The sequence below is a fragment of the Indicator indicator genome, chromosome 21, assembly GCF_027791375.1.
Source record: "Indicator indicator isolate 239-I01 chromosome 21, UM_Iind_1.1, whole genome shotgun sequence".
Classification (NCBI taxonomy): domain Eukaryota; kingdom Metazoa; phylum Chordata; class Aves; order Piciformes; family Indicatoridae; genus Indicator; species Indicator indicator.
Genome location: NC_072030.1, coordinates 12,416,345 through 12,443,706, shown reverse-complemented (window position 1 = coordinate 12,443,706; position 27,362 = coordinate 12,416,345). Strand labels below are relative to the sequence as shown.

At 36.6% G+C, this 27,362-nt stretch overlaps 1 protein-coding gene across 1 annotated transcript in view; it reads right to left on the bottom strand.

The window, feature by feature from the left end:
• Window positions 1–4,580: 4,580 nt before the first annotated feature.
• OTOG (otogelin) overlaps window positions 4,581–27,362 on the bottom strand; it is an 82,214-nt gene continuing 59,432 nt past the window's right edge. The window contains exons 37-56 of the mRNA XM_054390346.1: window positions 26,963–27,131; window positions 26,309–26,445; window positions 25,584–25,673; window positions 25,023–25,206; window positions 22,339–22,559; window positions 21,335–21,473; window positions 19,581–19,775; window positions 18,484–18,696; window positions 17,695–17,799; window positions 17,212–17,322; window positions 16,212–16,313; window positions 15,666–15,764; window positions 14,694–14,734; window positions 13,631–13,706; window positions 12,539–12,717; window positions 11,684–11,788; window positions 11,168–11,287; window positions 9,825–9,870; window positions 6,020–6,099; window positions 4,581–4,781 (exon numbers count right to left, since the gene is read on the bottom strand). Of these exons, the coding sequence (XP_054246321.1) occupies window positions 4,581–4,781; window positions 6,020–6,099; window positions 9,825–9,870; window positions 11,168–11,287; window positions 11,684–11,788; window positions 12,539–12,717; window positions 13,631–13,706; window positions 14,694–14,734; window positions 15,666–15,764; window positions 16,212–16,313; window positions 17,212–17,322; window positions 17,695–17,799; window positions 18,484–18,696; window positions 19,581–19,775; window positions 21,335–21,473; window positions 22,339–22,559; window positions 25,023–25,206; window positions 25,584–25,673; window positions 26,309–26,445; window positions 26,963–27,131 (2,613 nt within the window). The remainder of the gene's footprint in view (window positions 4,782–6,019; window positions 6,100–9,824; window positions 9,871–11,167; window positions 11,288–11,683; window positions 11,789–12,538; window positions 12,718–13,630; window positions 13,707–14,693; window positions 14,735–15,665; window positions 15,765–16,211; window positions 16,314–17,211; window positions 17,323–17,694; window positions 17,800–18,483; window positions 18,697–19,580; window positions 19,776–21,334; window positions 21,474–22,338; window positions 22,560–25,022; window positions 25,207–25,583; window positions 25,674–26,308; window positions 26,446–26,962; window positions 27,132–27,362) is intronic.

Genomic DNA, 27,362 nt, shown 5'->3' with positions numbered 1-27,362 from the left:
CAATATCCATCATACTTAAAGCTCCAGCTGCTAAATATATTTTCCTCTGAATCTTGGCTGGGTAAACTTGTTCGAGATAATGTAAATAAAGTATTCCTTAAAGGAGGTGACAATGAGCAACCAGCACCATAACAAACAAGCGGTGTTTCCACACTCAAATCACTAAATATTTTATTCAAAGACAGAAATCAATTCAGCCTTGGAAAGATTTTTAAATCCTAGTCTTAACAACATATAATACATATAACATAGAAACATTCTAAGCTTGTATCGGTATTATATCTGTTACATTTATGATATATCTACACTAGGAATCACTTTGGTGGAGAAACAACACATATGCAAGCACATGCAAAGTAAACATGGCCCTCAGGGGTGGACTTAAGTTTTGAGACTAGTAAAGAAACAGTTTCAGGAAGGTCAGGTTTCACACCCACAGCCTTTTCACTCACATTAAACAAAAATAATTATCCCAACCAATTACTCAGTCTCTCACCTACCTTTCAAAGAGAACTTTTCATATTTGGCTTCTTTTATTCCAGATAAGCAACTTTACAATGCACTCAACCCTGCAGAGCAGGAATCATAAGAGGTCTGCCAGAGAAGCGCTCATTAGCATTCACTTGGAATCACCTGAGCTCTATTTTAGAGTTTGATCTAAATTATTTAGCCTTGCACCTGACAACAGCACTGGAGGATGTTAGCAGCTGTGTTTTCCTCTAGCACTTAACCAGTTTCACCCACAGCAGTGAGGCAGGTGCTCCCCATCTGAGAGCTGATTCTCCCAGCAGAGCCTGAAGGGCTAATTTAATATGGCTGTACAAGCACAAAGGTTTCCAGCATTTTTATTTCTTTGCTGCTTTCACCACCAAGAAGTCAGCTTTCACAAAATAAACTATTACCTTTTCAAATTTTAATCACAGCCGCAGAGAGGCGCAAGGGAAAGGCCTCTAAGGCCACACACCTTCTGTCCCCCATTTTACAGCCCACAGACCATCTACCAACCGGCCAGGCCCCTCTCCTAAAACAAGTGGCCAGTTCTGTAATAGAGCACTCACCAGTCACTCTACCTTTCACATACTGCTTTTATCCCTCAGGCACCATCTCCACCTTCATTGCCCAACAGAAACACACTTCATGTGGTGCAAACTGGAGGAGGGGGCCTTTCCTCAGCCCCTTCGCTGAGGCCGCAAGCACAGGGCACAGCACAGGTGCTTCCTGTCCCGTGCCTGTGAGGTCCAGGCCACCACCCTACAGCTGCCCCAGCACTCACCTGGCTGAGATGGCTCTACAAAGACTACCTAATATCTGCTGGATGCACAGCTTTGTTGTTTTTCTTTGACTTCCAAAGTCAGTGTGTGGGTGGGGGTGGTGGGGTGGTGCTTGTTTGTTTGCTTTTTCTTTTAGATTGCAAATTTTAGATGAACTCAGTGAAGGATCCAGTCTCAATTTTGTGAATCATGTTCAGTGTGCTGCTGCTGTAGCAGGGACAACCATAACCTTGGAGCACCTTGTAGCGGCAAGGCTTTTAGAAAGCAAGTTTTATGTGTTGAAAACAGGACTTAAGAACTTACACAAAGGCTCCCATAATAGGATTGTACTAGTAAAATACATGTATTCTAAAGAGTATAGCTTCAATGATGTAGACTCTTCATATTACACCTACATAATCAAGCAAAAGGCAAGGTCTTAGTAAAAAGAAAGTTATTTCAGAACTCAGATACTGTCATAATCTAAGTACCTCCTGCATGGGAGGGCTAGATGAAATCCACAGCTCACTGAGGTCCCTTTGGTTTCCAAAGACAAGGAAATACAAATAAGGCAAAATCCTTTTCCAGCTGAGCTGCTTTGTGTGAACATAGCATAAGGTAAACACATGGCAAGGGCCTGGGTTGCTTTGAACTAACCACAGACAGGCAGGCTAAGCATCTGTGAAGGAATTTAAGACAGAGGCAAGAAGTATCTTCCCCCTGTCCAACCACAGGCAGTTTGGATCTTTCCCTTGTTTCTCTCAGAATTAGTCTAACATTTACAAAATCACAAGGACTTAGTACAATGTTTATTTTAAGTAGAAGCAGCAGCAATCATTCATTACAGTTAATGGGTACACTACAGTCACACTGGAGTTCGCTTTCTACTATCACTTCTAGTATTTCTTTTCAACCAAGAGTTCAAAGATTGTCTCTCAAATGTTTTTCTTTCTGAGTAACCAGCCTTAATTTGCTGGAAGCAATGAGTGCTTTGCCATTAGCTTGAGTGTCAAAGAGGAGGGATCATGCCATAGCCAAGGGCAGCATGGCAGCTGGCTAAATTCCAGCTCAAATTCTGCCCCTCATGTTGGTGGTTGGCACTTCACAGCAAATACCACCTGGCTTGAAAGCAAAAGAAATATATCTTCTTATTAACTGTCTAGGATGGTATCTGCTATCTGGTACTGAGGGAAGCTGAACTTCACTTTTGCAAATGCCAAAGATTCCATTTCAGGCACTTGAGTTTACAAGACATTGAGCAGAGTTGAGTCCTTAAAGAGCACTTTTTTTCCTCTGCTTTAATCCATAGTTTTCCAAAGGATGCACTCCTCCTAAACTCCGTTCTTTCCCCACTGTTTAGATGTCTTTGAAAAAGGAGCACGTCTTGCTAAATGGGTAGAGACAGCACATTACAGCTAGACCTTAACTACTTACCTGGCCCCAAGTGCTGAATGGTAATCATCACTACAAAACAACTGTATTGTAACATAATACTTGTATTATAACATAATACTTACTCAAACCAGTGTACTAATTGCAAATCAGTCCTGGAAGACAGTTAAGGAAAAATCTGTGGAAAGAAAATGGGCGGTGGACACTTACCCTTTCTTCCCCCCCATTTTTTCTGACACTTAAGAATCAGAAATGTGTTATTATACTTCAATGAGCAATGGTTTACCAATTTTTCTTTTGAATTAAATGAGAGTTGAATTTTGCATTTCTGTGGATAAAAAATAACTGTGATGGAATCAGAAAAATATGTGGATTTTCAAAAATCTATATGCATGTCTTCAATAATGTAGTATTAGCTCATTAGCACTAGTGATAAAAACAATCCCCGAAATGAAACACATGCACTGCTGAAAAAAAAGAAATTAGTAAACATTGGGTTGAATCGCATGACAGTAAGCTGATTTAACAATGACAGCAAAATTAAATGTAACAAAATAAGACTTTCTGTTGTTTATTAGATATTGTAAGAATGAAATGTACAGTGTACAAAATTAGTATTAAAAATGTTTGTGATTGATTTTAATGACATTTTTTCTTTGGATTAACTGCAGAAAACCAGCTTTAAGAAGTTATGCAGAGATTAATTTTCTATTATAGGATCTCAAGTGTATCACTGTGTTCTATCTACAGTTTTAATCTACATAATAAAAGCTACTTGATCTTTGCTTTGATAGCATTTGCTGAAAAAAATACAGAACAGCAACATTAGCTTAGAGGAGAAAAATATTACTTCATTATAACAAAATGCTAATTGTTCAAGTTCATAAGCAAAAAGGCTTTAGGAATTTCAAACCTTACAAATGTATATTTTCAGTATCAAACACTTGCCATAAGAAGTTGCGTTCTACTATACTGGTGACAAAAAATTTTCAGCTTTGTTTTTCTTTTAGACAGGTATATAATCCTGGTTTTATTTTTCCTAATGAATTTTCACATCTTTAAAATTAGTGTTAAACAAAGTTCCTTCTCCTAAAAGCAATAGCTTAATTGTGGTACAATTCAAGATGAATGTTTTAATTTACGATGTATCTATATAAGGAATATAAAATGGTTTTCATTTGTTAAATCTGTGTATTTTCAGTTTATGTCATATTGTTTAGCAGCAAGATAAAGTAGCCACTAGTGACTAATCTAGATAGCCTAAAAATAGTAATTTTCTTCCATACATTATGTTTGCCATAATGCTGTTCACTACATTACAAAATGCACTAGAAAAACTGAAAATACCAGGAACTGTTACATGCATTATCAGTATTGACAGGTTCCCTGGTTTAAAAAAAAGAAAGAGAAAAAAAAATGTCTTTAGCTAAATTTCTTATACATGCTCTACTTTCCAACATGATTCTTTAAACTGAAAATTCTCATGTTATCTGAACCATTTTTCTTAATAGACACAGAATGTATTTGTGCAATTGCAATGCATTTAAAACAAGGAGCTGCAGCTATGCAAGCTGGTCAATGATTTTAAAAGGGAATGGGTGTCTGACAAAGAGTGGGTCAGCCTTCCAGAACAAAAGAGGTGGTATTCCTTCTCTTGAGGAGTCTGTGATGTAAATCACCTGAAGTTGGCACATATCACAAGAAATCTTTAAACAATCCCTGTGAATGAATGTGAAGACAAATCACAACACAAACAAAGCAAAGCCATTCTTCAGAAATTTAGAAGAGTCCAAAGACATTTTTACTGTCTTATCATTTTGCATTAAACTGGTAAAATTCAGTGGATTGGGTATTGTAGTTTTAATAGGTAATTTCAATAGTTTATCATATGCTATAAACAGCTGGCCTTGCTGGTTTGTTTCCTTTCTTTTCTTTTCCCTAAGACCACTGGCAAGAACAATCTGTGGGCTCTTGAACTGAGTAGCTGACCCAGGTTGAATTACTGGTGCAATACAATGGCACTGTTCGTTTCTGTAGCCCGAGCTCCCTGCAGCATTTGCAGAATCTCGCGTACGTGTTGATGTTGTAGTTGTAAATGCTTGCTGAAGGACATTTTCCATCACATGAAACAATGTTCACCTGGTAACAAACATGAAGAACCATTCGCAAATTGAAGCAACCAGGAAATAAAGCCAGGAGTTCTCAAGGAAGTCCAGTGACATTAGACATTCAAACCAAATGGCAAAGCTATGAAAAATCTGGAGGTATTTTCTCCAGCCCCTTAGGAAATCTCACTATTTCCAAATAGTAAACTCTGAAGTGCATTTCCCAGACGCATCCCAAATTTTAATCTCTCTGAGACTAATGATGACTTTCCTGACAATTTCAGTAATAGCAGATTTTGGCCATTAACAGGCACAAAGAAAAAAAATTAAGTTCTAAAGTAACAGCCTTGGCCTAAACATAGCACCAAATGTTCTATTCACAGCTCCTTACAGTATTGATTTCAGTGATATACTGATGCAGTGTTGCTGTATTGATAAGGAGGAATTAAAAAAAAAAATTAAATCAATCTGTTGGAAAGCCAAGGGGAATTATTACTAATTACACCAGAACTGTAATACAGACTGTAACAGAAACAGTCATATAAACTGATACATTTGTCAGGTTTAATAGTCAGGATTTGTGTTTCTGTTCAATGAGACACCGAGACTAAATTTCCTGGCTGTTGCACAGTTTATTCTACAAAACATACTCTCAGAGTCATTTTAGAGGTTACAGCTGTTTCCCTACACGCTTTTATTATGGATTTTGCAGATACACCCTTACACATCTCACATGAGATGCCTGTCTGCGCCCTTGCTGCCTCTCATACTGCCTTCCAGCCCAGCAGGACACTGTTGGTGTCCTCCTACAGAAAATCCTTTGGTAGACACACAGATAGTGCCTCATTCTTCCCACACATTTCACAGTATATTCATGCTGCTGTCTAAAAAAAACTTCAGGACCCAAAATTCCTTTCTTCATGAAGTTGGCATTTAAAATTTCCCTAGAGAGATGGAAAATCAAACACACCTACAGCCATTTTAACTGTTAAGATTCAGTGATATCAAACTTAATTTGCATATCATAATTGGATTATAGGGTGAAATAAGACCTTGGATTTACACTAAATCAACATGCACCTAAATGCATACAAAAGCAGAAGGTCCCCATGTCCCTTTTTCCTACTGAGAATGTAGAGAAACATTAAAGCAGCTCCATGAAATACTGAAACCTCTGTCCCCGAGAGACACACCTGTGGAATTCGTGTTTCCTTTTTGTTTCTCATATTGTTTCCCTTCTACTAAAACAAATTGTAATAGCTATTTACTTACTGGTGTGTTACTCCTGCAGTCATTCTTGCGGATAGTCATCCTGACAGTCACCTTTTTACAGAATTTTCCATCTTCCTTACCTGCAAAATGGGCATTGATTGAAAAATATCACTCAAAACTCTAAGTGTTTCATAGACAAGAACATTCCTGAATGTTTTATGGGATCAAGAGACTTAACAAAGAAAATATCCAATACATCACTATGCATGCAAAACTTTAGCAAGGTGACATTAGCTATATATTTTATTGCTATTAAAGCTATTCTGTTTCATGTATTGTCTCCTTGTAGCTTCAATGACAGTCATGAAAAGTTCATTAAGTCCACCATCTTTCAAAAATTACGTAAAATAGATCAATCACTCCTGTGAGAATGCTTGTTAATGATGCATAAAGATGCATTTCCTATGAAATAATTGTAACAAACTTTAATAACAGCAACTGTGTTTCAGGGGGATAAGCACAGTTTAAAATCAACACTAAACAGCAGAATCTGATACAGAAACATCAAGCCCCCTGTTTTTATTAAATAAGAAAACACCAGTGAACAAATTAAATGTTTTATTTACATTTTCATTAGCATTATTTCCACAATTTTTCTCACAGAAGTATGTACAAAGAATATGGATGAAATAAAGAAGAAATTTTGAAATTAAATGAGGAGTTAAGAAGGGAATCTTGAACATTTGAAGAAAAGCGAGGAAGTTCAGTATGAAGTTTAGTTGCTAGCGATCAGAAGGCACAGCATCTTCTCACAGTGATGCTCTCTGTGCTGAAGCAAGCAAATTATGCCACAGATCTGTAAGAGAAATGAATAGTTCATTTCACTATAACAGTTTCCACAGTTTCACAGTAGATTTTACACATCATGGTGCAGTCCTACATCATTCTTCACTTACAGAACTGCATTTTCTTTCAGCCAAGAAATCCAGAGATGTTGACAAAAGGTAAATACTTTTAGCTTGAGAAAAGCAAGAGCAATGAAAGACTTCTTGGTTCATGCAATATCCAATATTGAACTACAACAGAGGTTTATTACACCTTGATGTGTAATATCCGGTTCCTTGCTCTAATCACTGTCAAACCAGGTAATATATTTTTTATTAAAACATAAAGGGCTGCTACTGTTTCTAAACATAGCAGAGGCTTCTGGAATATGAAAGAAAGGCCAGTAATGAATCTTCTTGGAAGCAAATAAAAAATTTACCATCAGAAATGGCTGGCTACTGCTAGTGATCAGCTACCATTGAGCTATATTTGCTTAGGGAAGAAGAAAATTGAGAAATGAAGAACAAATAAATTGGGTTTGAAAATTGAAAAACTCACCATTATTTTATGTTTCTCATAGTCCTGTTTGTGTCCTTTCTTCTTTTACATTATAGATGGTGTGTAGGATGAAGAACTCAGTGCAGCTGTGGCTATGACTTCATCCAGGCTATAGTGAAAGTACATTCTCATAAAGAAATAAGTATCTAATGTATTTCCATGCATGCATGCACTTAAATGCCCAGTAGCTTTTAATGAGCTTTACAACATGACATACTTTTTCATGAATAACCTTACAAAAATGTGTGCATCTTACACACATCTTATTATAATGAGGTTTTTTCTCACAGTCTGTATGGTCAAAAATCCTTGCTTAGTTTTTGGGTTGACTTTTAACAAAGTTGCCATTTAAAGTTATAACAACGTGAAAGAATAACATAGATTTCAGAGCAGTCCTCCTGGAGTCATGGCTGTAATTTAACAAAGGATGTATCACTCCACGATGCACAGAATTACAGTTAACATCAATACTATGTTTTCACAAAATAAATTCCAGAACACTTGCATTCATAATATATTACAGTTCCCCAAAGTAACCTGCTTTTTCAAAAAGAACAAAGATAACCTCAAATTTTCATGGAGAAAACACAGGCTGGCTATTTTCAGTTAACTGTCCTAACTATGGATGGGAAGGAAATTACTTGCTTCTACAGTATATGCCACTGAAAACGAAACAACATGATACATGATCTGCAAAATGTTGCTTGCATAAAGAGCTTGAACAAGCAAAGCCATTAGCCTCTATGTTCTACAGCACTGCAAACGTAATTGCAGTAGCTTACATATTTAAACACAGCAATTTTACACATGCAACAAGCTAAAGACCATGCAAGTGCGTACTATCAACAGTACATTGTTGGCTAACAACAATGCACTGCCCACACAGTGCAAAATAAAAAGCAAACCAAAACCAAAATGTGAACCGCTCTGAACCACAAGCAGTCATGCTACACTGCAGCTTTTGGCATGATTGGGTTATGTGAGGCCTGATGCTCCTATCAGGGAGTACATTGTTGGAAATCAACAATGATGCTGTTTGGGTTGGTCCTACTTATTTCCAGGAAAATGTACCTGTGTAACAGCTACCATAGGCTGTAGGAGTGACTGGGCTAACAGGGAATGGGAGGAGCATTGACACTGAAGAACCTGGTAAGAATATTACATATTGAACAGAGTACATGTTACAAAGTATTCCCTATCAGTGTGAAACATTTTGGAGTTACTAGACTTTGACATATTTGAGAAAATAATCTAGCCTTAAAATATCTGTATATTACAGGATCACAGAATGGCTGAGGTGGGAAGGGACCTCTGGAGGTCATCTGGTCCAAACTCCCTGCTCAGGCTGCTGTGCCCAGCAGCTCAGGACCATGCCCAGGCATTACTTGCATTGCTAAGCTGCATGTCAAACCAGGAAGAATCTGGTCTACACCAGTATAGCTAAGACAGTCTGGTACCCTAAATTTAAGTTGTCCTTTAGGGCTACAAGAAAGAAAGAGTTCATTTCCTCTGAGCAGTGTTTGTAAATATTATCTAGGCTTTGATGTAACTGAAAGGAAAAATCACAATGGTTTCCAATGGTAAAGTACTGCAAAAGAAAACAAAAACCTGATAACCCTTCTCATAAAATGTCACAGACAATCAGCTGGCAGCTCTCATGTCAGATTTGGATGGAGTCAGAATAAACCACATGATTCACAGAGATTGTTGTCTATAAACAGGTGTGAAATGCAAATTGTATGAATCTATTCTTAAATGCACCTTAGAAGTCACTGAATTTTTCAAGGGTTTAATTTTACTTTGTAATGTGCACTCCAGATTGATAACTAACTTTTGCCTTAATTATTTAAGAGTGTGGTCATTACCTTTCTCTAACTATAGTTATTGCTTTTTTAAAAAATCCTTTATTAGCTCTCAGATGTCAAAATATATCTCGATCATCAAGTAAGGGAGGATTTTTAATTGTAAGTTCTTTTAAAAGGTATTGCTGAAAGCTTCTGAACTACTATTATTATTCTGAACTATTACTATTCTGAAATACTAAGCTAAGACTACATTGCAATCAGTTAATTATTTACAGAATTAACTTACAAACTGCATAGATCAACCTTCATTTTTACTGAACATGAAAAATATGAATGTTGATGAAGCACATTTTCAGGTGCCTTCCAAAACACAGTACCTTCCAGTATACTAAATGCAGTAACTAATATTTTGAACAATTTCATGTAAGAATCACAAAATACTCACAGTAGCGATTTTAGTGACTTGGCCACCCACAATCACTATCAGTGGAGGAACCCCTTCAATGTTAAACTACTTTCTACTGATTTAACTCCACTAGTTTGGACTGGTATTCATGTGCAAAACTGGGAAAAACATGGCCTTTGGGATCTGTGAGTCAAGCTTTCATGCAGGAAAGTATCACCCTTGTTTCCAAGGTAACAACAAATGACACAGACTTGTGAGTGCCATTACTTACATGTTTTGCAGCATCCTTCAAGGAATGGCACAACATAGCCTCCAACCTGATCAAGAGAAAAATATAGAGGAAGAAAAATTGTGGTGTATCCCCTTCCCACCCCCCAACATTTACTCCCTCGTATGCCTGTGCTATTAGAAGTATCTTTCAGACAAAGCTCTGCAACATTATTCAGGCAAGTTGAGTACTCTGGTGAATGGATGAAGGTTTGGCTGTAAATGGTCTCACTTGACTAGTTTAGCACAAATGAGTATTAAGTGGTTGTCACTGAATTCCGCTGTACATCACCAGCTACCAAAATGCCACATCTGGAGAAGAAATGACTGTGTTAAATCTGACTCCATCATGTGTTATCTAAATTAAATCCATGACTTCTTGTAGAAGCCATATTGACAACCACAAAAAATTTATTTTGAATTTAAAGCAGGAAGAAGTCTCATCTAAATGAGAAGCCACTCACTCCCCGTAGTGGAGATTCACAGCTATATTCAGTGCTGTAATATGAAGCACTCCCCATAGCACCATGGGAAGAATAGCTGCAGCTTTTAAAGAGGCTTTCTCAGGATAACATTAGAGAGTTCAGTTTTGGATGTCCACCTCAGTATTTCAAGCCACGATGCTCCCTCCTTAATTCTGTTTGCCTAAAACAGCAAAAAGTTTTTCACCAACTATGTAACTGCAAGTCTCTCTGAAGAACAAACCCACTGTGATCTGTTAGAAGGACCTACAGCCACCTAGTTCCTACATATGTGCCATCATTCACTAAGGAAAGTATTCTCCAACCCACATGTAAATGTAGAATTACAGAAAGCAATATGAGATTGCTCTCCACATGTACTTTCTGGCACTTAGTCTAATCTCACTTAGCAAATTCAAATAGAGCTTTTGCTTCTGCTGCAAAGCTAGTCCACAAAACATTGTCTCACTGTAAAAAAGATTTTCCTGATATTCAATCTTTCCTTCTCTTTAGTGTTTTTAACCATTGTGATGAATTAAATTGCTGTACATAGAAAGCCTGTCAGAAAGGAGAAGTCTAACCCAGAAAGGTGCCCAAATTCAGAGAGCAGCAAGAGGATTAATTTGATATTACAAGTCTCTATGAAAAATAAATAAATTTCTGAGAATAATTAGAAGTCTTCAGCTGTGTATCTTGGCAGTCTGGTGGCACACTGCATGTGTGTAATTAGAGCTTTTCACCTTCAAATGTCTGTCCAAAAAAGGCAGGCATTACAAGAATTTATTATTTCCCCTTTTCTTGAGGTAAAATCATCTTTTGTCATTGTTAACCATGTAATGTAAACATAAATCACAGTCAGAATGCAAACAATGTATTGAACACTGACCTTCACACATTCAGTTTCATTAAAAGGAGGGCAGCCAACTGAAGAGGAAACCAGAACCGGTCCTATTGTTGTGTTAGTGCATTCATATCTGATGCAGTTTGAAATCCAAACAGTACCAGGCTGTTAAAAAATGTAAACCAGAAACTTTACCTGGCACCTCAGCAAAAACAGTATTACAATGTGAATTTGTCTGAAATGTAATACTTAGAAGAAAATACAATTTGATGCATGCTAAAGTTCTGTAAATATAGAACTTTAAAGTCCACTAAATAGATAATGTTAATCAGGTCACATTAATAACAATTCTTTGATATACCAAAATCCCCTAATCTTTGTAAACAGCTATATGATTGACTCTCCAATAAATTAATGTTGCATATACGCAAAACTATTTGGACAAATAAGTTGGTCTTAGCACATTTTATATGGCAGTGTCTGTAGAGTATGTTTGTTGGTTTGTGGTTTTGTTTGTTTACTTATAAATATTTTGAAGGAATAAGAGACACATAAACTTACCTTAAAACTGGAAACTGTTCCATTGCTGAAAGTGTGGAGACAAGACAAGTTCTTACAGCTACCACAGCACGTTGTCAAATCTTTTGGAGGCTGATAGACTTGGTTCTGCCAAAATCAAAGAGATTATATATATATGAGACCATCTTGAAGCTTGACATTTTGCCACTGTACGGGGTTTTCAGGTATTTGCAGGCACTTTAGGGATGCATTTTATTAAATAACTTTGAAACCCACACAGATTACATTTGTACATTCACAATGATTTTATAAAGTATCTTTGATCTTAATTGAAGTAAATGAGAAAATAAACTAGTCTTTCTACCATCTTCAAATATAAGCCTGACTGCTTATTTCAAGAACCACTAAAATTTTGACTTTTTCCTCATTAGACATCAAGTAACTCCATAATTAGAAAAAATAATCCATGTAATATTCCCATGGCAATATATCACACTATTTATAAAGACAGGGATCATTTGCTTATTTTATAAAGTTGTTTTTAACACAACTTGAATTCTTCTATTTATAATTATTCTCTTCCCGATTCTTATTGAGCTAATATCTGCCAGGAATTTGCACCAGTTTGCACATAATGCAGCTGAAGTTATACAGGGATGCAAGTAGAAGTATGCTACATAGATTAGTTTATATGAGATGTCTACAGAGGCAAAAACAATGAAGGGAGTGACATTTCTGTAAACGTCTATCAGACATGCAGTAGCACATCATTAGAGGGCAATCTCATAGTTGACTCTTTCCAGATTGTTCTATGACTGTTGTCTACTCAGCAAAACACAACAAAATGTCATTAAGACCAGTAGTCACAAAACACGTCTGGAGTTCTGAATTTCTTACAGCTTTGCACTTGACAGCACAGTCTATTGAAGATGTGTTCAGTTGGTAGTATTTAGTGGAGGGATCAATCACATCTGTACAATAAGAAACATGACAAAGGCCATCTGAGATGCGTTCCACAATTGTCTGTCCAGGAAGCAGCACACCTTGCTCGTTACTCAGGCAAACTTTGTCTCTCACTACAAGAAAATAATAATAAATGGCATGCTCAGGACAATCAGCTTGGTATCAGGATTCTCTTAAAAATGGTTTCAAACAGTAAGTCAGTAATACAGAAATAGAAAAGGCTACTCTACCCCTTTAAGAATTGTAAGTCAGACTTTCAAATAGCAGTTAATAGTGGTCTAATGCTTAATGACAAAAATACCTGTGTGTGTATCTAAATACATATATAATATTTTATTAGTTACACCACCAAAATGACTGGCCATGTTTCTTCAGCAGATTTGGTTTATAAGTTTATTTCAGAATAAGAAATGTACCTGAGAAAAGACTATTTCTCCCCACTGACTATTTAGGTCACAGAGGCCTAAATTAGTTCAGAAGCACACATCTTTGTGATGGAAATCTATTCAAGGACAATCCTAACTCTATCGGCCAACTGAGTGTCCCACAGGAATTACTTTTTCCTGAGTCTTCCCAGACACTACTGGGTATGCTCTAAGATGAATTTCCATCATGCTGAAATCTGTCCTTGACCTTGGGAAACACATAAACATGTCTACCAGATCCTGAATAGTCCCATAATGGGATAGCAGGATTTTATATGAACACCAAGTGTGTGTTCCAGTTTCTGGCTGGAGTCCTTGCTTCAGCTCAGCAAAACGCAGGCTGCTTAGTCAACTTTCCCAAAACTCTGCTGTTTCCCTGCACAGATCTCCTGCTGCAGGAGCTAACAGAACACAAGGATGGCCAGAATCAACCAAATATTTAGTGAGTGATCCTATTTTCTTGCCTTTTCTTAGACTGTTTGTGAATTACACCAGTCAATTCTTTTCTTCTCAGTACCATGTTCAAAGTGAACATCAAATTTCTGGTTTATTTTAGCATTTGAATGGGTATTTCTTTGAATTAAATTATTTTCTGACTTACCGCATTTGTACTTTACACAGTTACAGATATTTTCTGTACTGTTCTGAAATTGTTCATCTATCTGAAGTTTCTGCCCCTAAGTGTATAAAAGAGGGGGGAGGGGGAATAAAAAGAGAGAGAGAGAAATGAAACAACAATATTTTCTTCTTTGTATGATCTTTTGAACATCTTTCCTTCAGGATTTCAGTAGCAGTATTTATTGCCCCTAGAAACCTGTTTTGACAGGAAAGGCTAAAGCAGGCCCATAATGAAATGCTATAGCTTGCCTTTGTACAATCTCCACAGTGTGGAGTGTGTGAATAATTTAATGGATATAAATAGTCTTACAATAGCACAGAGGTACATTTTCATTTTGCCTTTAATTGTTTATATGTATGCATATTACGATTTTTCTGCTAGATTTCTTGAATTCCTGATTCCTAATGCCCCAGTTTCATGATTTACGAAATTAAAACACTAGAAACAACCCCACTTACAAAGTATTTTGAAATTCCCCAATAAAAAAAAGATTACTATTTTGAGTTCCTTCCTAGGACTCCAGATTATAATTTTTATCCATTATTTCCATGGCAATATTATTTTCTGGATAATGACAAGCAAAATCAAAGCATATCCTGTATTGACTGAGAATCTAATTCAGAAATATTAATTTTTGTAAAGCAGAACAAGTTGCAATATAGTTTAAAAGTTCTGCTCGGTCAGTTGTTGGCATAAAACATATTGACTATGAAAAACAATATTGACAAAACAGTAATGCTTTTGAAGTTCTGAAACTTGAAAGCCAAAATTTTATCCTTAGGCAGACAAAAGCAATTTCACTCTGCAAATACTTCAGGACAGATACACTCATAAAAAGCTCCAAGAAATACCAATACTATAAAGGTATTTTATTCTGCAAAATATTTACCCTTAACTGGTTTCATTAAAATGGATACATCTTCTAAAGCAATTAAAAAAAAAATGACATGGCATTTCATCTTTCACTGATGGAACTATTAGTAAGACTAAGAGATTCATTAAGAAATTACTAAAAGAATACTGACAAAGATGATTAATTTCATACCAGTTTGCACTGAGGTTTGGGGATTGTTTCGCATGCACATTCTAAAAGAAAATACAGAAACAATATTTTAAAAAGTAATATGCCATGTGCTTAAAAGAGAGCATCAGAGAGAACAGGAATTCCAGATTTACAAGTCATAATTGAAGGTATTCTGCTGGGTTTTGAAATTATGTTTGATTTCCATTCCATCCTGAAAGCTTCTATGACCACCTTCAGAAATTACAACAATTTACTGCAGTCTACCTGAACACATTAAAAAAATTATTCTAGTTGTTAGCCTCCTTGTAGTGATGACAATCATTACCAGCAATATAAACCAATGGAGAACTGTGTTTAAGGTATCACAAAGAGTATGATATACTACTGTCTTTGTAAACTGTCAAATTCCTGACCTGTGAACCTAACATGTTTTCTCTTTAGCCATAAATCATTTACTAACTGTGGTGGATTGACCCTGGCTGGATGCCAGATGTCCACCAGAGCTGCTCTATCACTTCGCTTCTCAGCTGGACAGGGGATAGAGAACATAACAAAAGGCTTGTGGGTTGAAGTAAGGGCAGGAAGAGATCCCTCGCCAATTACCATCACAGGCAAAAAACCCAGACTTGACTTGGGAAATTAGTTCAATTTATCAGCAATCATATCAGAGTAGGGTAATAACTCTAGCTTTGGTAGTTCTCCCTGCTACCAAAACCTTGCCACACGAACACAATGCACTTATGCAAAATTTTTCAAGATGCTAAGTTTGGACAGGTAGATTCTACAGTATCCTATCACCCTCACAAAGCAAGTAAACCCCAAACAAGCAGATTAAGAAGTTCTGGACCATATCTGACTTTTGTTTATATAATTGTTTCATGAGCAGATAACAATGGTATAGCTGGCTGAAACTGGATTCAAACCTGAAAGACCAAAGCTCTTTGTCAGTGTCTTATTGTCTAAGGTAGCTAAAATGAAAAACAATCATTTTACCACATGTCCGAAAGGGGCAGCAGTTGTCTGGGCTCCATACCTCCACCAAAGACATGCCCAGCATACATTTGAATTCAGGACAACGATGTATTTCACAAACTAAAATTGCAGAAAAGAAAGTCTGATAAAGACAAGGTTTTCATATTTTGATGAACAGAAATATGTATCAAGAGACAGTATATTACTTATTCATACTAAATATATTCAGAAAATGTCTTACTTGAAAGGACTAGAAACCAAAATTTAATCATTAACCATTGCGTAATACTAGTGTGGAGTACAACTACTCTAGACAAATATTAAAAACAGTTTTCAATCTCCAGAATCTGGGGCCTGATATTAGTCATTTGTCACCATGATAGAGATATTCAGATAATGCTTAGGCATACCAGGTTTTAAAAGTAAAGACTATCTGTTCAGGACTATAGATGATAGCTTGTTTTTATACATAAGTGGAGCGCTATTCTTTAACCAAATATTTTTTGCACTAGGCATCCATGCTACAGTATTTGACGTGTTTTCTATTATTTAAAATATCAAACTTACTGCACTGGTATGTAGGGCAACACCTCTCTGTAGTGTTGTCATCCACAATAAGAACTTCTCCTTCTTGACATTTGGGTATCTGATAGGAGCAAGGCCTGCATGCTGGAGAAAACAATTATTTAAATCTAAAGCATAGGAAGACATTTTACTACTGCCTAGGAAACATGCCCGTAAGTTTGTCACAGAGTCATATGAAAGCATAGAGATACTCTGCATTCATTCCTATAGTCCCTGTACAGGAGGCTAATTCTCAGTGCAGCTTGCCCTTTCTTTGTCCCCTGCTGTGAGTCAGATCACAAACAACAGGATTTTCTCTCCCTTTCTGTTATGAAAAATTTTGCTAGATTTTCTCTCTTACCAAGTCACCTTGTTGTCTTCAGAAATGCTGCTCTGCCCAAGCTATAGGATCCTTGACCCCCTATAACGGGTATCTCCTGTGACCCCAGTGTCATCCTCCCACCTGAACATGTGAAAACCACAAGGTTCTTTTCTGATATGTACAGCACAAAGACTCAGCATCCTTTGGTCTTTCTAATCAAGGCAACTCAGTCTTTGATTTACAGGTATCTGTGTGCAAAAAGAGCCAAATACAGTAGGACCACATTATCACATTATTATCATATAGAAAAACTGCACTGTAACATTGGAACTCCTGTACTGATGCCAGAAGTGTAATTTTATTATTGAATTAAGCAACTAAAGGCCAACCTCCAAAAGAAATGGAGAAATTTGCATAATAATCTCATGTGGGACATTTGCCATTAAATAAGACAGGTCACAGCTGATACATCAGGACATAGGGAGCAAGAGCATATATAACTTCAGTGGTCTTTCAGATAAAATATTCATGCTGCTAGTCCACACACTATACATGGATAGTTTCTCCAAAGCCTTCAACTTCCTCATGCATGGACTCCACCACCACACTACATGACCTAAGAACGTTATTGTGCTGCAAAAGCACACAGTCTCAATCTCTCAACCAGCCAGAATACTGTACCACATATATAGGAAATGCAGCAGGTACTCTCCACCCGAGCAGCAATTAGCGTCTGATCGTCTTGACAGCTCGGCATCTGCTGCATTGATTCACACTTTGCCGGATCACATTCTGAAAAAAGTACAGGAGATGTGTTTCTTTACAGGCAGTATAGCATTCCTCCTTTGTTGTGCTGCATCTCAGAGAAATAGTGCAGAGCTGAGAATCACTAGAAGATACTTCTAGAAACACTTCTGCTTTGTGTTGCAAGACAGCAAAGACACATTCTTGCCTCATTGTTAAACACAAGACTCCTTCATCATTGTATCTGCTGAGACTGACATATAGACCAAACCTGAGCATTTAGATGAAAGATAATTTTGTTAACAACCATGATAACAATAATGTCTACACTAAGTAAGTTTTTGCTTCTAAGTTGATCTACTTAGTTCACTAAATAACTTTTGCAGGGCGAACTTCTTTACCTTTTCAAAAGAAACCTACCACAAACGTAGTTCGGACAACAGGATTCTTCTCTGTAGTAAGTGACCAGCTTTTCCAAGCCATTACACTCAGGGATTAGGGAATCACAAAGGCTCTGGTTACAAACTGTTGCATAAAAAGAAAAAAAAAAACCAAAACCTTCTAAACTATCTTATACATTTATAAATCAAGTAGTGAAGCAGCAAGTGCTATTTGCACTTTGATACACAAATCTTGAAATAACAACATATGTGTGAAAACCACAGCAAACCAGCAGAAAAACCTGAAACAATATGCAGAAGTGTCCAGCATTTGCAACACTCTCCATGAAGGCAAAGTTAAACTGGAGCAGACCCCTTGTGAGAACTAAAAAAAAATAAGTAAATGAATGAAAATTCCTGTGGAAACCTCACTGCAACATCATCCCAGGTGGTCAAAAGGCAAAAACTGATTGCAATTTCTTTCTGAACCTGGACTTTCTAACCTAAATAAGGATTTTTAAAAAGAGCTTTTATATCCTCCACTACTTGCTTTGTAAAATAGACATACAGTCTGAATTAGTTATATAATTAATCTGTATTTGAATGCCTGTAGGGGGGAGAGATACACAATCCATATCCAAATAAACATAGTACTCTTTCAGTCCTTATAATCCTTGGTGTTTACAGTTTTCTACATAATCTGTAAATGCAAACTGAAGTAATTTCCATTTCCTTCAGAAGTAGGATGTGTAACAGAGAAAGAAACCACAGAGAAAGGACATCTGAATATTCCAGAGGGCAGTATCCATAATCATGAAGGAATACTTACTACAGATCTTCTGAGGACAGCATGTCTGATCATCAGGAACAAGCAGGGCCACTTCTGCAAATCGCTGACAGTCTAAACTGTGGGTATCTGAACAGTTGTACTCCACTGGAATAATGGTCTCACTGTCAACACATTTTTGCATACAGCATCCACTCAAAGAAGTTTTCCAGATCTCACCTACTGCATGAGGTGCTCCTGAGCTGTCTGTACAAGCTAAATCAGGACAACAACAACAAAAGTACATTCCTTTTTACTTTAAATTTTGACCACCACTTTCTTCTGCATTAGGTGTGGATCTATGAAGCATAAAAATCCCAGAGTTTTAAAGGCATCACCTAACCACATCAACCTACAAAAAAAGTGAAAGAGGAGACAATCTGAGACTGAGTTTGTATGGGAAAACAAGACACTCAATACCCTCCAGAGGATCAGGACCTCCACTTTGTTTTGTGCCCCCGCTGCACAGCTAGTAACTAAAAATACCAAACCATCCTTTGTTTACCATCCTTTGTTTTTAAAGTAGTGATGTGAAAAGAAGTTACTTTTGTACTTTGCACACACAAAGCTATTATTAATATACAGTGCTTTATGTAATATGATTTAACATAAATATATTTAAGGTTTGATAATGGTAAGTACTGGTCCACAATTTGCTCTGCTCAGGCAGAACTGTAATATAAATAAGTATCAGTTCTGGCAGAAAGAATTGAACACAGAACACAGGACATGAATATGAATTATTCAAAATGTGTAATTAAGTGTTGCTGCATGTTTGTTGAATGCCATTTAGCATCAATAGAGTGGACCCTTGGCAAAATGCTAGGTGAAAAAGGAGGACAAGTCTAACATAATTGGAATACTAGAATGCATAAACGTAAGCAAAACCTTCCATCTTGAAGAGCATCCTCCAGCTGATGGAAGGTAAGCAAAATTGTATGTCACATGGACATTCCTCACTTGCTCACTTGTACAGCTAACCCTCATCTGAATGACATATGCAGAACTCATACCACATCAGAACTTGATTTTTTACTAATGAATTATCTGACCACCAACTTGCAGATAATAATAATTAAGAAAATCACATTCAAATATACCACATTTTTCTTCAGGAATACAGACAGCAGTATGAGCTCGATGAAGGATGGTCCCTCCAGAACAGATGCAGCCTTCTGTCAACACTGAGCAGGAGTCTGAATCGAGAGCAGCAATCTCCTTATTCTGACAACTATCTGGAACCTCACAGGCAGCTATACAAGCCTGGTAGGAGAAATTTTCAGAGCAGGAGAAGGCTAGGAAGGAAATCAACAAAATACTCATTCTCAAGTTACAATTGCAAGGCACTACCCAATAGCACTGTTGTCTTTTTGTCAACTTGCTGCGCTTGCCAATTCAGTAGGGTCTGTCAAACTAAAACGTTGATACAAAACTTTCTACAGAATATTTTCAAAGCAAAAGGAAGCACCACTTGTAGCACCACTCTCATCAGGATTTGGTATGCATTTTAGCAGTACTGATATCAAACCATGCAACAGTGTTGAACACAAAAGTAACTTAAAATATTTGCAAACACTACAGATTAATAATACAGTGTTCTGAATCATCATGAATACTTTGCAGTGGCTAAAAGAATCCCACAAAACAAACAAAACCAGCAACAACAAAAAACCCAAACAAAACAGTGATTACTAAAGGGTGAAGCTTTACAATTACAAAAATATTTACGTAAAGGCTAATCCTGTATTGTTTTACATGGAATAGTAACAAATGGGACCAATTTATTGCTATATTCACTAGTTATCTATGTTAATTTCTCTTGTGTGTGTGCTATTTTTAAGTAAAGAACACTGGACATTCTTTATACTACTAAAGTAAATTTGTTGTCATGTTATGAGTGCATGCAGGAACGAACTAAAAAGGTACCTGATATTAATTTAACTTCTGCTGTTGAAAAATTAACATAGTTTTCATTGGTTCAAAACACCAATTAAAGCTGCATAAATATGGCAAACATAAAATGACCACAAATGCCAACAGTGTGGATCTGTGAACTACCAAAATCTACAATCCTTATGACGTAATGATACCTAAATCATAGAGCAAAACCATCTGGGATCATGGTAATGAGACAAAGTCCAGTTCACAAAGGGACAGTCTGCTCAAAACCAATGTTTTGGTTTATACTTTAAAGATTAATTGGAAGAGGAGGTTGGTTTTATTCATCTCCTCACTACTAAAAATGGCCATAATTCTCTGCAGCAAATATCTGTTAGAGCCCTGTAAATAAAGAAACTCGGGCTTTTAAAAATACGTCTACAGCATATCGTCACTTTGTGACCACAAAACCCAGCTGCGAGTGCATTACTTTCCCTGGCCAGGCATGCACCACCAGAGGTCACTCTGGTCTAGCGATAGGAGAAGTGTTCCTTCATGGTGGCTGTGACACATAACTGTATTTACAGGTAGATTTTATAAGATCGTCTATTATTTACTAGTAAAATCAATTAAAATCGAAGGTTTTTTTAATTACTATTTTTAAGCTTTAGATTCCGTGATTATTATTTGCCTGTGTGAAGCCTGTATACATCACTTAATCACTTAATAAAAGACGACATCACTTAACAATTTCTATGCACAGTGAATTCTCACATTTTTGAGGATCATACTTAACAAGCCTTTCCCTTTTCAAGCATTAAGCCTACAGACCTCCTTATATTATCACTGCATAGGGTTATTTCTAGGTGATCAATGATAGCATGGAGCGATGCTGTAATCCAAACCTTCTATTATTCAACTCTTACATTAGGCAAATCTTGAACACTAGAAGGTCAGTTACATGCAGAATACTTACGACAGTAATCAGGGCTCCTCCATTCAATACAAATATTAAATTTGTTACACATTGCCACGTAGGCAGCCAGAGAAATGCATGGATTTCGAATGTACTCAGTGTCTTGAATCCACATACCACAGAATAGCTCAGGTGGAACCTAACAAAGAAAAAAAATTTGCACCTTAATAGGGACCTTGATCTTTTTAAGTATCAGCTAAAAAGAGTAAAGCCAAAAGTTCAAGGTCCACAGAAAGCAAGAGACCACCAGCCTTTGTTGGTGTACAAAGAGAAGTTACCAGTATTTAAAAGTAAGACTTCTCTCTTATATTCCTTAGTTTCATCCTTAAAAACGCCAAAGCAAGAGTCAATACAGTTTTTCCAACAGAAGACATAATTCTCATTGTTCTTTATGCTTCCTTACCTTTATATTTTTCTCTAAATTTAGCCTCCTCTTCACCAAACTCAACAATATACAAAAGGTGAAACGGCAAATGTAGTTATATAATTACAAATAAAATTTATTTGCACACTGTGAGTTTGTTATTTGCTTTATGTTTGCTTTGAATGGTCTGGTTTACCCTTTCATCTCTCTAAGCTGGACTTCCCTCTCTCTAGAGCCCTCGAGAATGCAGGTTCTCAGATTACCTATTGCAATTTGGAACCTGTTAAATTACTGAACACTGAAGGATTAATTAAATCCTACAACTATTTTGTTTTACTTTGCTCTACATTATATTGATACAATTAAATTAGCTGGAACTGATTTATAAATTAGATTATACTATCAAAAATAAGAGATGCATTATGAATTCTGAAAGTGTTAGCTGCTTATTGCAACTCTCCTATCAAGCTGCCACAGTCTTATTTTTACCTTGAAAATACAAATGCAACCAAAAAAATGCATATATCATACCATAACTATCATTACATATAGTTTCAGATTAGTGAAATTGCCAAGCATATAATATTATATCAGAACTGCATCTCTCTCAAAACGTAAGCTTCTGAAATAGTTAACATACATAAGGATGACAGCTGCTGAAGGTCTGGTTCAACACCATTCTTAAGCACTCTGAGCAGTCCATGACCGAGCAATTAGTTTCCTGATTCCTGTCTTCTCCAACATACTTCAATGTGTCAGGCACTTGCCAGCTGTCTATAAAAGTTGATGGAGCATTGGTTTTGCTTAAAACTGTCCTGTTGGGTAGCATCAGGTCATTTTCCAAGCTTTGATCACAAAAACCTGTGCATTGCCAGGAAAAAAAAAAAAGAAAAAAAAAAAGAAGGTGGTTCGTGCCAAAATATGTTTGAAGTGGTATGTTCAGACCAATAAATAGCTTGAAAAAAACAAAACAAAACAAAACAACAGCAATATCACAACATCACAGTACCAACCCACAAAAGATGTAGAAAGTCTTTGGTAGGATAAAAATAAACAAAATTCAGACAAATCACGCAAAGCAAAAATTGGTGCACCTACAAATGGAAATCTATTGCATATCAAAATTATTGCATGCAAACTTCACCCCTCAATTGCACAAGGACTAAACAAATCTATTTTGAAAAAGGTTACAAACTTCATTCTCATATATCAACAAATGAAAACTGTGTTATCAGAAAAGGGAACCCCCACAAAATGCCAAGATGCTTATCCAGTGCTGTACTTCAGAAACATTGCACCATTCTATTTATGCTTCTGAGCAGTCTTAAGCATATATTGACTTAAGAACTAAACTGTAATTTCCAAAACTTTTGTATCAGTTTTTTAGAATGGTTTCTTCTGATTTCTCCAGAAACTTTCATGGGAATTCTGAACCATTATCTGTTCAAAAACTATTTGTGGATTTAACCCTTTTCTGGAGAACTGGACTGTTTTACCACTTTTCACACTTCTTGACAAGAAGACCAAGCCACAGACAATCAACAATAAGCAATAGGCATTCTGAGAGTAAAACACATTTCCGGTAGCCATTAGCTGATCAATCATGAGCCTATACAACATAAATAGGAAGTATTTGACAGTTCTGAGAGACTTCACAGGATTGCTGTCATGTCTTGGATATCTTTTTTCACTTCTTCTCGTACACTTTGCCAAGATGTAGCAGAGCAAAACTAAGGCTTCACATATAGCTTGGTGGGATCTGGTTGCAGCTAAAACTGACATGCTTGTGCTTGCTTTAACCAGTTTTGCTAGAGATATCCATGTTCCCTCCTCACAGGCCTCGTCTTCCACACTAGCTCTTCACCAATTGTCACATTTGCCCAACCCTTGTACTGTAAAAGACACTGTTGTCTCCTGCACAGATCCTTCCAAAGGATGCTTGCACTCCAAAATCATAATGCTGCCTTTGGTTTCATAAATTCCATGAAACTGATAAATCAGTTTCCAAAAAACTGAGAAATCAAGACCTACCAATACTGAGGTTCAGCAAAAAGATATTTGAGAAAGCAGACTAACACAGAAAGCACAGGAAACCAGGGTAGACTAATTTACCCTGAAAAGATGCAGTGCAATGATCTCGTTTAAAATAGGCTGTAGTAAGTTTTTTCAGACAGCACCATGCAGGCAGACTTATGCAGAAAGTCCCAATCAGAGATGAAAACCAGAAAAATACAGCACATTCTCTGAAGAGGCTGTACTTGGAACACCATCCACAGGAGTGTGCTGTCATCTGATTAAAGTGCCTTGCAAATCAGGAAAGTAACGTTCCCCCTTCTCCTTATGACAGCAACCAAAGAGACAAAGGCAAGAGACTTACAGGATAACTAGAAAATAAAATCTTTACTTTCTTGTTTCTGCTTGATCTAATCATAATAAACATTAGAAACACAGAGGAAGAACAACACTGAAAGCAAAAGTTAAGGCAAATTATAGAAAATAATCTAATCTCAAAATGGCAGAGAAGTACATTGCTGTCTGCAGGACTTGGAACTGGACTGAGGTACCAGTGGTATTTGATACTGAGCCGCAGGCACTTGCCCTTTCTGAAACTGGAAAGATATCCACTGTAATTATATGAACTGTGTAACCCTGGTTTCCAGCTCCAATTTACGGCAGTTAAATTTACAGATTCAGGTGTCACAGGACAGATTTATATCAACAAATACATGCCTGCGAAAGCTATAGCACCAATAGCTTATTCAAAGCTATGCTTTTTATAAAGAAAGAAACTAGGTGAAACTATTGAGCAGACCTAGAAGAGAACAACCAGATGATTATTTAACCTATTACTACCAAGAAGTTCCCTCTGAACCATTTCCTTCCACAGAGAAAGATTAGTACTCTAAAATAAACATTTCCTGTGAATTCTGACCTTTAGAAACTGAAAACAGCACATACTGCTTCCTATCAGATGAGTACCAAACACAAAATATCTGTGTGCATTATTTGCCATGACAGACTTGAGCTCGTCTTACTTATTTAGGGTTGGCTACAGCAATAATGCCTGCGGTTCAAATGGGTTACAGTCAGAAGCAATCCTATGTGTAAAAAGCAATTGCATGGATAGGCATCAAACATTATTTCAACAATTAATAAAACTAATAACAATTTCATTTTAATAGCATCTTAAACTTTGCAATGATCTGCAATAAATCTTTTGGGCAATGTCCTGCAAAAGACATAACAAATTTATATAATTAGGAAAATGTGCCTTCCTAGCAAAGCATCTGAACACTTTTATTTCTTGCACTGCTCTGTACTTACCACATAGTCCCAAAGCTCTTGGTTCTCTGGTACTGTTCAACTCAATAATCATCACTCCTGTGCTGTGAAACCACTGAATTCTGATTTTTGTTGGGGTCTCAACTGCATACTTGAAGCCTGAATCCTCAACTTTGTATCCATATTTTCTAACAGTAGGCCAAGCAGACTTTGAATTTACCATTATCTAAGACATACACACAGAAAAGAAGTTAAATGTCAGGTATTCAGAGCTGTAGGTAGAAATAAAGCCAGCTTCTTGATACCTTAGGAATCTAACTCATAACTAACTTCAGAAGTCACCCTTGTCTCCACAAAGGTAATGTAGATACTAAGGAGACTAATGCTTTATGTGCCTTGCTCTGCACCTTACCTCATTAATTGGCCTTCTATCACAGTTTGACTCTGCATTTAATAGAAGTCTACTAAATTACAAATTTGGAACAAGGAATTATATAACCTATTGTGTCCTACTCTAATCTCCAGTATCCACATGAGGAAATAATTACAGAAGTAAGATGCTATCTAGAAGGCAAGGAAAAAAAGTATTTTCAAAATACTTACTTTTCTACTTAAACGATCGATAATAACTTGGTTTGATGCATAGGTTAGATTCAACATTGCCAGACACAAAGATGTTGAGTTTGAATCACTCTGTGGAGAAAGCAAAAATACATCAATCATAGTCATACTGTGCAAAATCTTTATAAAGTAGCTGCTAATTATTTTCAGGTACTGGGAGATTAAGGACTTTTTAGGGTATATTTTTAAAAGAGGAAAACTGAGTGCAGTTTCAAGCCTGGACTACACGGTCTGCATGGACAGCATTCTTATGAAACAAACAAAGTATTACAAGCTCATTGTGTCAGCAACTGTGTTTTATCACCTGTTCTTGAAATTGCAGCAGAAATAAAGACTTTCAGGAAAAAAATAATGGGTGACTAGCTGTTTAGACACCAAAAAATATGAACATCTGAAGGTGAGCAAGAACAAGAGTGGGAATGACGGATTTACATATGTACAGTACAAAAGTAATGGATCAGAAATAGATGTTTGTCTATTCTACACGTAATAACATCGACCTACCTTCTACCTTCCAGCTGCCTCAGAAGGAATTATGCATACACAGGTGATAAAGTGCTACACAATGCATGAGTGTTGTAAAGTGCAAGTGCAATTCATAGACACTGCAGAGAAGTGTACTATGTAGCATTACTATGCTCTTTCTTTTAAGACATGTCTTATTAGCAGTACTGAGCACCATTTGTTATCTGACAAATGTTAGTTACCATTCTACAGTCAAGGACATGGATGGTTATAGTTTCATCTTGAGTTTGACTAACAATGTAGGATGCTTCTTTGAATAAAGCCAAATGATTTCCATCATAGGTTATAATGCTCAGATCAGAAAAAATTGTGCAACGACCTGAAAAAAAAATTTAAAAACTCTAACTTATTTTAGAATTTCTAAAAATATTACAAAACACAAAGAGAAACCAATACATTTTATAATATCAACTAGACTTTCATATGCGTGGCATGTATTTTCATCTATCTTTGAAAATGTTGCCTGTAAATTGACAGCAGAGTTGACATGTAGATAACAGTGTCTAGGTGATCTTCTTACCCTGAAATATATATAAGATGAACCCAAAAATCCATTGACTTTATTGAGTAGGTGTCCTCTGACAAGGTGGATAACAAGATGGGGACCCAGACATGTCCACTATAGACACCTAGAGCTGGTAATATCCAAGAAGCAATTGGATTTAATTTCCCTGGATGTAGAACTAGAATTCTAAGTTTCATTAGAGAATAACTAGTACAATATGAACCTTCTGTTTCTCTGTTATGGAATAGAAGTGTCAGTTCTTAACCTTCTTACACATGCATTAAATTACTACCTAAAGTCACCTCAAAAGTACTGCATAACCAAAACTTACATGCACATTCCCACTTTGGACAGCATTTGTCATGATTTGTTTGAGTAGCAAATCCTAGAACTCCACAGCTGGGTCGAGTTGTGTTGTATGGGCAGTTCTGCGACTTATTAATTTGTATCAGTTGTCCGTCCAAGCAAATGTGCTTTATGCACTCAGTTTCTGTGATTGGCTAAGGCATATTTAATAAAAGACATAGATTACTATTCTTAGCAAGCTAGCATCACAATACTCCAGAGTATTTGCTCAAAAAATGGGGCTTACACTGCTAAGATATAGAATACTGATGAGTGCACAGTTGAGGTACACTAGAAGGAGTGACAAAATGAAGCATTGTGTTTTGCCAAAACCCCATTCTTGTAACAGTCACACTCAGTAGTAAACTGAGACCTGGAACACAGCA